Here is a 12,867-nt window from a genome sequence, read left to right as displayed (position 1 = left end):
TAAATAAAATTAAGCAGTAATTGAATTAAACAATGGGACATAAGTGTATATATCTCCTAGATAGCATCTTTTTTGTCCACCTTTGCAAAAAGTAGGGCTACCTAATTTATATTTAATTCACTATAATTTTCAACTTTATTAATCGTTCATGGTCCTCCATACAGTAGAAGACCCCCATATTAGCAGGGGGGCCCAAGAGACCTGGATTTGTAAAAATAAATAAATAATTGTCAAGATAAGAAAGAAAACATGCTTCTTTCTAAAGTTGCAAGACAAAAAAAATAGACAAAATATATATTTCTGACATTTTTATCTCAAGTCCTATCAGTAAATACATCATTCACAGTAATAAGGTCAGGTAACATGGATTTAGTTGTACATTCAATGAAGACATTGGTCAGTTTTAGTTTTCGTACACAGTGAAGTTCCTAATTTTTGTGTACAATTCATAGACGTTCAAATATGAGGGATGATTTAAAGGGTGTGTTGCAGGAGCTGTGGTGAGCTGGGTGAGCGGGAAGTTACCGAAATTAAAATTAAATGCTTTTCTAGTTGTAATTGGTGGCATATATGCCCAGGCTCGAACAAATTTATGATACACCTTGATAATAGCAAAAATAATTAATAATTAAAATGGATAAATTTTTACCTTAGCTGGTGCTTTATTTTGAATATTATTGAAACAAATTTTATTATTCCTTCCTTAACAGAACATACACCATCACCTACTTGATGCAGATTTAATTCCTAAAGATCAATTTAATGTAGAATTTTAGAGGAAAGTATTTTATTTTAAGATCTTGACATGTATGGAGGACCAAGTCCTCCATAATTAAACTTGTCATCTTTTTCAATAATTGGGCTTTTTTTTATTATTATTGCTGAACCTGTGAAAATTAGCATATTTAGGTGAATACCTATGCCCGTACCTTGTAGTCATTTAAGTTAAACAGAAATCAGGCATATTTTAATGGCGTGTCCATCTTTCTTTTCCATTTGTAACAGTGACTAATAGAAAAAGGCCTCTGCATCACAGCATTTACCGCAGGGATCCACTAATAAAAGCTTCCACACACGGTGCAATGTATTAAAAAATGCTTTGGGTATATTTCTATATGAAGGATTTTCCCAACTGAACAAAGATCAAATTAAAGTGTTGAGATCAGTGCATAGCTTCTGTTTGTATTTGTTGGGTAATTTCATTTTATAGTGTAACTTAGCACCAAATAACACACATTAACATAGATGGCAGAACAGCAAAAAGTTTATTTTTGTACTTGTTTCCATGTTATTAATGTGCACTGCCCTGACACAAGCGAAGAAAAAAGAATAACTGATGATGGTAAAATATCTATATATTGAAATATACTGGCTTTAATAAACGAATCAACTTATTTCAGAACAACAAATTACAAACAGGGACATCAATAGCAAAACTTGTCGAGTCAAAGTTTTCACATATTGCTGTACACAAAGGCGAGCTAAAATGCTTTTGGAAAACAATAAATAAGAGACCGTTTTACAGATTATTAATTTCTAGAGCAAAAAAACTGGTGATTTATCAAAAATATGTTTCGTTATTTCTCAGTGTACTTCCATCTTGGTTAAACGGACAGAAATACTGAAATGAATAAAGGAAAATGGTGAACAGGGTGAACCAGAAAACTAGTGAAAGCACAAAAAATAAAATAGATAGAAAGCAAAAACTGATCGACTTCCCTGAAGCACGAGGACTTAAAACACTTTTAAGATTCAGTTGGAATACTGCAGCGAAATGAGATCTCCACTGATCTGTGGTTTGAACTTACTCAGATAACATGAAACTTTCCAAAAGTGTTAAATGTGAAAAAGGTTCAATGCTGAACACAAAACCCTCACAGTACATCTGACATATGTCGTACTTGCAAAGGTCCAGCTGAAACCTAAATCTCTTGACAAAAGGCAGATCCTTAAAGGACAAAATCTGTAACCTTGGGTGTTTTTGATTTTGTAATCAATACTACAAAAAAAAAAAAAAAAAAGAGTCTGGAAATGTTAATAAATAGCAATAGTTTTTTAACTATCGTCTTTAACTGAACGCGTTCTGTGCCAAAATACTAAAAAGTTAGTAACAAATGTTTTTCTTTTCACTTGCAGCGCACTCCGCATTTACTGCCATGGAAGCGCACTTCTTTTAGCGATTCTTCAAAATGGAAAAGAGGCAGATGTTTGCCAATAATTGTAGAGAGAGAGAGCTGTATATTAAAAAAGAAAAGGGTATTATGAGTAAAGATGCACCAATCTACTGGCCAAAGATCAGAATCAGCTAATTTTCCTTCAGATTTCTTTTTTCCAATTAAATAACTGCATCAACAGCTAACAATTTATTTTTTTTGTCAAAGGCTTGGGGACAAATCCTTGGATGCATAATCATGCAATTCCTTCATTTTCTGTTCTAATCAAAACTTCAACCTTAAAAGACAAAAACTGTAGCAAAAATTTCTTCTATATTTTAAAATCACATATAGTTCTTCAGAACAACTCAAGAGTTGGGATCAGTCAAATATTCGGTGGGTCAAAAAACAGGGAAATCGGTATTGGTCAGGAAAAGCCTGATTGGTAAAGCTCTAATCCTGTTTTATGCTTTTGTGATTTCATAAAGAAAGTTAAAAAAAATTATTTTCATTGACGATGCACCGCTCTTACTAAAGAAAACGTAAAAACTAAGCGCATCAGTGGGCCAAATCTATACTAATATAGCAATTTGGGAATAAATGTAGCATTTATTTTCAATAAGTTATAGTTGGGGTTTACTAATAGTTTTTTTTTTTTAGGATCTTCTTTGGCTGAGACAATACTTGATGTAATGAATCCCTTTTGTGGTTTTCTGGTGGGGTGTATTGACTCTAATGTCATCAGATGTATCCTTCAACGTGCTTCTGTAGCCCAGAAACAATCTGCCAAGGTCCATCGGGACGTCCAGACAGTTCGCACGCAACGCTCAGTCAAGGTTTAGGATCCAGAAGAGGACGGGCGCGAAGCAGACGCAACTAAAACCAACGACGCTGTAGACGATGTAGCGGTACGGCAGCTCCACTTTCATCTGCTGCCTCGCCTGTCTCACGTCGTCCGGGGGCAGGCCGAACAGGCGGCACAGGAACGGGATGGTCACTGCTTTCATGGCCATCCTCGTGGCGAGGAGGACGGCGACCCCGACGGCGAAGCGCAGCAGCGCGCGCGACACCAGGCCCGCGGTGATGGGCGGCAGAGTCAGAGGCAGCGAGGACGGCGGCGGGTCCTGCAGCAGCCCCAGCTGGTAGTTCACATGGGAGGCCAGCGCTGCGCCGGCCCCCGTGCCGAGGGCCTGAGCGGTGTCGCCCCGGGAGGTGCTCCACGAATCCAGGGAGAAGGCCAGGAGGCCCAGGCTCACGTGTGACGCGACGATGACCAGAGGGGCGTAGCGGTCCGTCATGTAGTAGTTGTCGATCTTGTCCAAGATGGGCTGGAAGAAGGCGAGGACCAGGAGGCTGTAGAGGAAGCCGGTGATGACTTCCTGCAAAACAGAAGCACAACTGAGTACGAACCGGTAAGCGTCGGCTGATTCTGAACACCGAGCTTGTTTCAGGTTTTTAACATCCTGAAGTAAAATCCCTAAAAAAAAAGGACAACGGTGCTTTCCGTCCTGAAGGAGGCGCTGTGTCTCCTTGTTATTCCTAACAGCTCTGGGGAAAAAAATCAGGTGAGCAGGTGACTCTTTAACCTGTGTTACTATTGGACGACGCAGAACGTAACCAGCACCTCTGCAAATCAGCCGCCGGTCAGGTCACACCATCGGCTCACTATCTAACGTGTTTATAGGCGTGTTCTAAGTACAGGTAAACTTCTACGAAAATAAACTGTTATCATCAGTCCACTAATTACTGATAAGGTTTCAATAGCCATCAAGCTGACAATGATGCAGTTTGTCTCCATTTCACTAATCCATGAATTGAATTATTTCACAATAATGAACTGACTTTTTGGTTTCTCATTATGAATTTGGATAAATACTGACAAGATCATTTATTTAGCTTTTTTCCTCTTGTAAAAAAAAAACCAAATAGGAAACATCACAATTAATCTCTTTAAATAAAAATAAATAAATAAATAAAAATAACCCCAAAGAAATGTAATTTCTGTCAACACAGAATCTAAAGATCCTTCGGTCAACAACTGGTCCACAGCTCAGAGGAACCGGTCCCTTTAAACTCCACAAACCTTCTCAATCAGTACATGAGAGTCTCATAAATTATGGAGACGTTTCTTGGTAAAACCTGTTTTACTATGATCAGTTTACTAAAACAGATGTTTGGTTTGCAGACAAAACACGAAGAATCTGAAAAAAAAAACAAAAAAACAAATTGGACTGGTATGAGTAAAACACACATTTGGGCTCTTTCATGTTTAATGATGACATATCAGCTGTAATTAACTCACACTTTCCTCGATTTTTTATTTTTCACCTGATCAATGCCACCGCCACACTATTAGCATCACCGTGTTATCTAACACCATATCAGGCTTGGCTTCAGCAGCCAAAAACATGGCCACACCTCAGCGTCTTGCCCTCCATAATCCCTGGCAGTTTGCCCTGACAAAGATGGCAGCCAGGCCCCAGAGAACCTGAAGGGGTGCTCTTTGTACTGTACCACCAGCTCCTGCTGGAGAGGGTGGATTTATATTTTCTTCTATCTCAGTTTATTGAGTTACGGACTTTTATTTCACGTTTAGTGTTTGGGACTTTCTTTCTTGTAGGGTATTCTCTTAACAAATGTAGTTTATTGTGAGTAGTTGTATTGTGTTTAGTTAGCCCTATTGTGTCTTAACGGTTTGATCAGCCAGTGTCTATATGCCCACATGTGTCACTTTGTCAGGTCAGTTGTGTTAGTTAGTTGGTTTAGTTCACAACTTTTAGTTCAATTCCAACGCTTTAACCCGTTTCTGATCTCAGAATTATGAGAACCCCCGTTTTTTGTAACTTTAACTCCATCGAACTAGACGAATTGACAGGCAGAGTGGGACTGCGTGCCACCTGGAATATCACAGCTTCCCACATGTTGCATCCAAGCAATCCTTTGTCACTATAAGCAGACGTCACAGCCGACATAACAGAGCTGGCACCTAAGAAGGTTGTAGAAAAGTAACGGAATCATAACTGGATCATTTCAGCACCTTTTCTTTGTTTTCTTAAACCCATTTATGAAGCCCCCCCACCCCCCCTGCTGCTATAATAACAGCCCACACAGCTCTGCCCTGGAGGAACGGCGTCCTGAAACAATCTTGAACTTTCTCAGTTCAACCCTGAATTCATATCTGATTAATGGCTTCCAAGAAACACGGAGTATCTAAAGTGAACCCAATGAACTCAAGCGGGTCATCCAGCAGAGCTGCAACAGATGGAGGCTTTCCAGCTGATTAAGCTCTGATACAGATCCGGTTCCATTCATTTACAACCTCCTAAGGAGCAAGTTCACACTTGAAGCGGTTCTTATCCCCCCCCCTCCCCGTAGAGCGATCCAATCTGTCGACCCCCCCCCATACCCCTAGAAGACACCTTATGTACAGAACGTGGTAAATATCCTGACTGCTGGACTATTTGATCTGAATGGAAAGATTTCAGCTCTGCTTACCAGAACAGAGTGCATGCCCATGTAGACCCGGCTCACACACACCAGGACGCTCCAGCTGAGAGCCACACAAAAGCCCAACAGGAACGGGTACTGGAAGAGAGAGAGAGAGAGAGAGAGACAGCGTAGGGGTTAACGCAGCATTATTACACGGTAATCCCACAGAAATGCAAACATTCAGTCAGAAGGCGCTTTTTGCTATCAGCGCTGCTCTGAATAAACAGCAGAAAGGATAACAGGACAGCGATAGCGACGCGTTTATGCCGTTTATCGCTTTATGCTCAACCTTCTGTCCTTGGGAAGAGATTTTTTTTAAAAACCCTGTTGATGCAATGTAGGAAACTATAGCGAAAGGTGGCCGTGTGAACAGAGTTCACTTGGATTCACTTGGGTTGTGCAGAGCGCTCAGCCGGAGGCAGCAGTGTGACGGCGACAAAGCGGTCCCGAGTCATCGCTGGTTGATGAAAGAAATTTTGCAACAATGGCAGCCTGACGAGAAAAATCGGAGATAAAGTTTATAGAGAGGCACGGGTCGCTTTTTGAGACGGCAGTGGTCTTTGGCCTTAACTCTGGTTATCGACGCCTTAACGGGGCAACATTGGTCAGAGAGAAAGATACGAACTGAAAAAAAAGTCAAGCTTTTTTTTTGTTGGATCGGCAAAGACGACTCATAAAAACGGCTCAAATCGCTCAAATCACATCTTTTGACGTCAGTAAACTTCACAGCACCTTGAGTTCGATTCCAGCTTCCCTTTGCCACATGTCGACGTGCCCCTGGGCAAGGCACTTAACCCCAAATTGCCTACCGTGCTGCGTCTCGGTGTATGGGGAGTGTTGGCCTAGTGGTTAGAGCAGCGTGCTTGCACTCAGAGAAGGATGCAAGTACCCGGTTCAATCCCCAGCGCCTGCACTCTGGGTCCCTGAGCAAGACCCTTAACCCCAGATTGCCCCCCGGGCGCTGCACATGGCAGCCCACTTCTCCCCAAGGGGATGGGTTAAAAACAGAGAACTAATTTCGTTGTAATGTATGTTTCAATGTATGTTTCAGTGACAATAAAGATGATATTACTATATTACTACTTCTACCTCGCCCCAAATCGTGACTGGGTATTATAAATAAACTAAAACCGGTTTTAGCCCCATTCATCATAAAACTGGCCTTCCTCACTGACCCAACTCACCGAGACAGACGTACCGACGGCACGCCCAGGATCTAATGTTACGGACAAAAAGGAGAGCTTTAGGAAATTGTCATGTGGGCAGCACCGTGTGCGTTTGGGATGCAGATTTACATCATGATTTGAAACTTTAATCAAGACTTGAGGAATTTAAGGCTTGTTTCACTGATCACTGGGAGCGACAGACGCAGTTCCAGGTGAAGAGAAAAGAGAAAAGTCTCAGTGTGATGATGAGCTCTCTGGTTATTCTCCCGGATCTACCATAACAGAGATTTGAGCTCGTTGTCACGTTAACAGCTGCTGGGGAGAAAGAGACCAAGGAGCAAGGCGGTGAGAAAAAAAAAATAAATCGACTATTTCACTTAGAAAGTCACATCTGTTCGCGCCACAGACATCAGCGAGCACAGATCCCACCTCGTGAAGAAGTGTCCCACTTCCCAGCGGACTATTTAACCCCCTTCATGAGTGAAGTGTCAGGCGACGGGGACGCCTGGTGAGATCGGCTGTACAGGAAAAGAACGGGGAGAGTCCAACCGGGCCAAGACGGCTGCGTCGGCTCGCTTCAAAGCCAGGCCGCAGCTTTCCATCTGTAAAAACCCAGCTCTCCCTCCCCGCTGGTCCTTTCCCTGCGTGTGTTTTCTGCGTCTAAAACCCAAAGACCATGAAAACAAAACAAAAAAAAAAATGCATAACTCTCCAGTGTGTTTGCTCCTCTTTCTCCAGACCTCCCTTCTAGGCCTCCTCCCAGCGATTCCGACAGCGAGGATGATCTTTTCACGAGTCACGGGGTTTTAATCGGCACGAGGGAAGATGTCAGCAAATCAGAGATGAGGAATAAAAAGTCAGAGGAGACGTGCCCAGAGGGTTGCATCGTCTGTTTCTAAGCAGCCCGGCTCACGGTGAAAAACCTTTGGCTACTTAGAATATGCAAATAATAGAAAGCGAATATAAAATGCATTTTTTATATGTCTCAAATATAGGCGTGGCAAAAAAGAAAAGGAAAACAAAACTTTCTCCTTTGTTCGAGAACTCTGATTGTGCTATTGTGTGAGTTCTTAGAAAAACCACAACACACGCCTCAACCGGACGGGACTTTCAATACCAGGAAGGTGACGACGTGCCGCTTTGTAGAAAAGCCAGATTAGACGTCTACGGCTAATTCTTTCACTTTCCCTGAACCTGTTGCTCAGCTTCGGCGTGGCATGTTGGCTCTTTCTACGTCTGAGCAACGCCTCAGCTCATCCCCCCCTATTCAGCCGCGGCTTTCTCTGCAGTGCAGAACGCCGACGATAAACGCAGATTCCTGTCGTTTGGATCAGATAAGCCCGCGGCGGAGCGGCCTGAGGAGAAAACATGCCGCGTCCTGCAGTCTCCTTCCTCTTTGCTACACGAGGCGCCCCGCTGAGGTTCCTTCATGACCGAGGTTGTCCAGGATTCTTTGAAGGTTCTGGATTACCTACAGAAACAAAGCGTCCGCATGAAGGTTAGGGTCGTGACACTGTCGGCTTACGGTTGCGTGGTCGCCCTTAAAACACAGGGATGGCGATTGTGACAACAATTAATCTCGCTCTTTATCGTTTCCCACTGCTACGGCATCTCAGACTCATCAAGGGACCTTCAAAGGGCGCCAAAAGTGGCTGTCAGTTACCGACATGCAGAATTTACATGTAAGGCTTTGAAAAAAAAAAAAAAAAAAAAACGCATCTCACCTTGCGACTACGGTATCGCACCCGTTGATAAGGGGAGGTTTTTCCTTCCCGCTAATGGGTGGTTTTTCTTTCCACTGTCGCTTCATGCTTGCTCATTATGAGGGATTGCTTTAAAGCCATGGACAATGCAGATGACTCTCCCTGTAGCTCCACGCTTCTTCAGGAGTGAATGCTGCTTGTCGGGACTTTGAAGCAATCAACTGGTTCCCTTATATAGGAACTTTTTGACCAATCTGTATAATATAATTGATTTTGACTTTGTAAAGTGCCTCGAGATGACATGTTTTATGAATTGGCGCTATATAAATAAAATTGAATTGTATTGATAACAATTGCGATTCGACATTGTGTGCAGCTCTGGTCTAAAGCGGCGGACTGAAAGGAAGGAAGGAAGGAAATGGCTTTGGGAGGCATAAATAAACGGGAGCGCAAACTGAGACAGAAAAGACCGCATTTGTAGGGATTAACGAACGCATCGGCCTTTACAGTGGCTTAATCAGAGTCAGTATATATGTAAGACTGGTCATCAATGAAGGACCAACGGCAGAATTAAAACGACGTCAGGTCAGTCTTATCAGCATCCGTGCCGTAGAAACACGAAAGCCATTCAGTGTTTGGAGGTTGCTGGGTGTAGACCAGGCTTCCTGCATCTCTAGAAGGGACAAAAACGTCACATTTTGAACAGCACATCACTCATTTTCTGTGTTGGAATTAGGCAAAAGGGTGTTTTTTAAAATGACACTGCACTGTAACAACGTCTAAAGCCACGAATCTACGGAGAAACACGAAACCCTGAAGCTGATGAGTCAGGATACTTCGAAGATAAAAGAGGAACTTATTTGTCCCTTGACCTGATTAGTCAGCTGAAGATTTTAGACCTAAAAAAACAAAACAAAGCAAAAAAAAACTTCAGCTGAGACAAAATGGCCTGGAGCCTCCGGGGGGCCCTTGGGGGTCTGCAGGTTTCACGAGGCTTTATGGTATTTAATTTTAAAGTCTAGCTGTTTTGATCTGCCTTTCCTAAAGCATCTGCTCTCTGCAGGGAAAAAGCCTCCAGCTGTGACACAACGTGAGCGTGGGCGTGGGGGGGGGGACCGACCTGCCACCGTCCATAGGTCAGCATGAAGAGACAGAAGGGGATGGCTGTCCCCGTCATGGCGTGCGTGGAGGGCATGCTGTACTCGGAGTTGTAGAAGACCTCCACCTTGACCACAGGGGGGGAGGCGGGTCGGGACCAGCGGATCATGTCCTTGGTGGACTGTCCCACGAACAGGTTCCAGGCCCAGACCACGATCAGCCTCCGGCTGGCCAGGGCGTCGATGTTCCAGAAGAGGAAGGGGAAGAACACGATGAAGAACATCTCGTTGCCGAGCTCCGTCCCGAAGGTGAACAGGTAGAAGAGGAACTTGTTGTGGATCAGGAACTCCTGACCCACGTCCCCGGTGAGGGAGTTCCTCCGGAGGGGCTTCGCCCGGGCGGTCTCCGCCGCTGCCGGACCACCGGGCCCGGCGGCCGCGTCCTCCTCCTCCTCCTCCTCCTCCTGCTTCCCGTTAACCCGGGTCACGGCGGCATCCCCGTTCCCCACGGCCTCATCCGAGCTCCGCCGGAGCCGCTTCCTGATCCCCGGGCAGTCCGGGTCCGACTGCCCGCTGTCCGGCTGGGTCCGTTTCTCCGGAAATGTCCCCTTGACGCCGCAGAAATGCTGAAACCTGGCGACATGGACGGGGTCCTGGAGGTATCTGCAGACCTCCACGAACTTGTTCACGGCGACGCTCGCCATGTCTACGAACACACGAAACCGTTTGTTTTCACTTGCAATTCATCATCGGAAAAGCCGACGTCGGTGGATTCATTCCCGTTTAACACTGACGCGCCTTGAGCCCGGAGCAGAACACCTCTCTCTGGCTCCTGGTTCCTGCATCTGAAGCAGCAGCCGTGTAGGGAGGCCTGGTCCTGTGCAGACGGCGGCATCCAAAGTCCGTCACAGTTGACCATTAGTCCACAGGACGACGGTTACTAACTGCGTCAAACCTGGGACGGCTTCCCTGCCTTTCTTCTTCTTCTTCTGGCGCTGCTTCCATTGTTCGGTCTACAGAATGTGCATCCAACGCCCCCTGCTGGACACCCAATCACATTACACACATTACAATTTTTATGTCAAACACAATGGAAACTAGTAATAAAAAAAGTCCTGTGCGCAAATTAAAGTATTTATCCTTGATAAAATAAAATTAATAATTAATAAATAACTTTTTTGTAACAATAATAGATTATATAATACTAATAATATTATATAATACTGTCGGAAAGCCTGTTGACTTTGAATAGCACGCTGTCTATTTCCCCTGTATTGTTTACATTGTTACATTGTTATACATTGTTTACATTTCAATTGTTTACATAAATCGCTGCTGCATCTTTACCTTTACCTTTACCTCTATCCTGAAAATTAGTGCAATTTACTGTGATTTTTCAAGCTGTATGCAAACGAAATTTCGTTCTGTACGCACTTTGTGCACACAAAATGACAAATAAAGCTGTCTAAAGACTTCATATTTTTAAAGAAAATTAATTTGCATGCTGAGCAGCAGAGTTGAGCATGTGGGTTGCAGCCATGAAAAACATGCCAATAGCAAACGGCTTTCAGGAGGGCGCACTATGATGGTGTTGGGTGACGTCTTCATAGGGGAAAACCAGGCCTGCCATCTTTGGAGGTGAACTCAATGCAGAGAGATATCAAGACGAGACTCCGCGGTACCATACCTACACTCTCTTACGGACCAACGTTATCCTCACACACAGGTGTCGCCGCTTGTCCACACAGAGTGCGGTTTTATCAGGGACAACCTCTATAATATTGGGAGTTGACAGGAAGGCCTGGCTGCAGCCCTGGCCTAACCCTCGCTGAACACTGGCACAAACATCATATAAGAGTGGTACACACAACCACACTGAATGACTTGTGACTAATTTAGTCGCAAACAGTGTGTGACTCCGTTGTTGCTGCTGTGTATGGTTCTCTCACACACCTATGTTTGTTAAATGAATGAAATAATAGAAATAGAAATAGATTTCCAATTATGTGTAATTTATTTAATCTTCTATGGACTTTTTGTACTAAGTTTATATCATAAGAAACAAGAAAAGAAGCACATTTCTGTTTAATATGTTAATATAATCCTTGGATGAATAAAAACTAAACTTAATACAGTTAACTGTGTTTGTAATGATTTATTATGATTTATAACATTGCCTTGAGCAAGTATGATCCCAAATTGTATGATACCAAGCTCTCACCAGATACCCTGTGCTTTAAGTGTCATGATCTGACATCATCACTGGTCAGTTAAAGAATGTGGTGTAGTTGTGCATTTCTTTTGAACTCAGATGTTAACATTTCAAAGTTTAAAACTGGCAGATTTAACAGGATTGCCCCTAGTCTCTGAATCTGTGTGGGGAAGTTTCTGTACAACCATGACTTCGAAATCAAATATGGTGTGCCTCGAGTTTTAAATGTGGTGAGAGTCACAGGTAATTTTACCTCGCAAAGGTCTTATCATGTCTCAGTGGTGCCACCACAGCAATAAGGGTTTTCTTACTTTCTATAGCTACAGACGTGCTTACCCTTGTGGAAGAATTTTCTTTTTTTCTTCTTCTCTAATACATGCAGACATTTAGAGAGCACTAGAAACAGTGGATACCTATTATTATTATTATTATTATTATTATTATTATTATTATTATTATTATTATTATTATTATTATTATTATTATTATCATTAGTAGTAGTAGTAGTAGTAGTAGTAGTAGTAGTATTGGTGGCCAGTGTCACTGTTACAGCAGATAGAGCATATACATGCGCGCACAGTTTAGATCAAACTGTCAGCAGTAAAGAAAGATAACAGCCTGCTTCATTCAGATTTCTATTATCTACAGGGTGTCAACCTTAAGAAGAAAACTGTCAACCAAATCTGGACAAAATTTCATTAAAAGTGACTGTAGCAGAAACAGACATTTCATCGGTTTATGTAAACATTTCCTATTTATATATGCACTTATTTTATTATTATGCGATTTTCAATCCTTTTTTTTCTTTCTATTATTTGCATCAGATTTCTGGGGGTGATGTTTGCTCCAGAGATGTAAAAGCATCTCATAATCTTGGCCAGAAGTCCTAAAAAAAAAAAACTCCACGTAGGCTATATATGTAGAAACACAACAGGCCAGATTTAACAAATTCAAATGACAAATGATTAGAAAAACCTCCAGCAGAACCGGGCTCAGTATGAACGGTCATCTGCCTCGACCAACTGGTGGCTGATGTCACAGTTAACA

The 12,867-nt window shown here is 42.9% G+C and overlaps 1 protein-coding gene across 1 annotated transcript; it reads right to left on the bottom strand.

Moving 5' to 3' along the window:
• Positions 1-1,246: 1,246 nt before the first annotated feature.
• Positions 1,247-10,639, bottom strand: LOC105929500 (sphingosine-1-phosphate phosphatase 1). The gene is made up of 3 exons (XM_012867304.3): positions 9,632-10,639; positions 5,649-5,738; positions 1,247-3,532 (listed from the first exon to the last, which is right to left on the bottom strand). The coding sequence occupies exons 1-3, from the start codon at positions 10,310-10,312 to the stop codon at positions 2,981-2,983; spliced, it is 1,323 nt and encodes a 440-aa protein (XP_012722758.2). The 5' UTR covers positions 10,313-10,639; the 3' UTR covers positions 1,247-2,980.
• Positions 10,640-12,867: the final 2,228 nt, after the last annotated feature.

This window comes from Fundulus heteroclitus, chromosome 15, assembly GCF_011125445.2.
Source record: "Fundulus heteroclitus isolate FHET01 chromosome 15, MU-UCD_Fhet_4.1, whole genome shotgun sequence".
Lineage (NCBI taxonomy): Eukaryota > Metazoa > Chordata > Actinopteri > Cyprinodontiformes > Fundulidae > Fundulus > Fundulus heteroclitus.
This window is presented reverse-complemented; position numbering and strand designations above follow the sequence as displayed.

Bases quoted from the DNA above. Each gene is read 5' to 3' on its own strand.
- LOC105929500 (XM_012867304.3), bottom strand. From the start codon at position 10,312: ATGGCGAGCGTCGCCGTGAACAAGTTCGTGGAGGTCTGCAGATACCTC. The intron at 5,739-9,631 runs GTCGGTCCCCCC...TCTCTCTTCCAG, and splicing joins TGACCTATGGACGGTGGCAG to TACCCGTTCCTGTTGGGCTT. The intron at 3,533-5,648 runs GTAAGCAGAGCT...TCTGTTTTGCAG, and splicing joins TGGGCATGCACTCTGTTCTG to GAAGTCATCACCGGCTTCCT.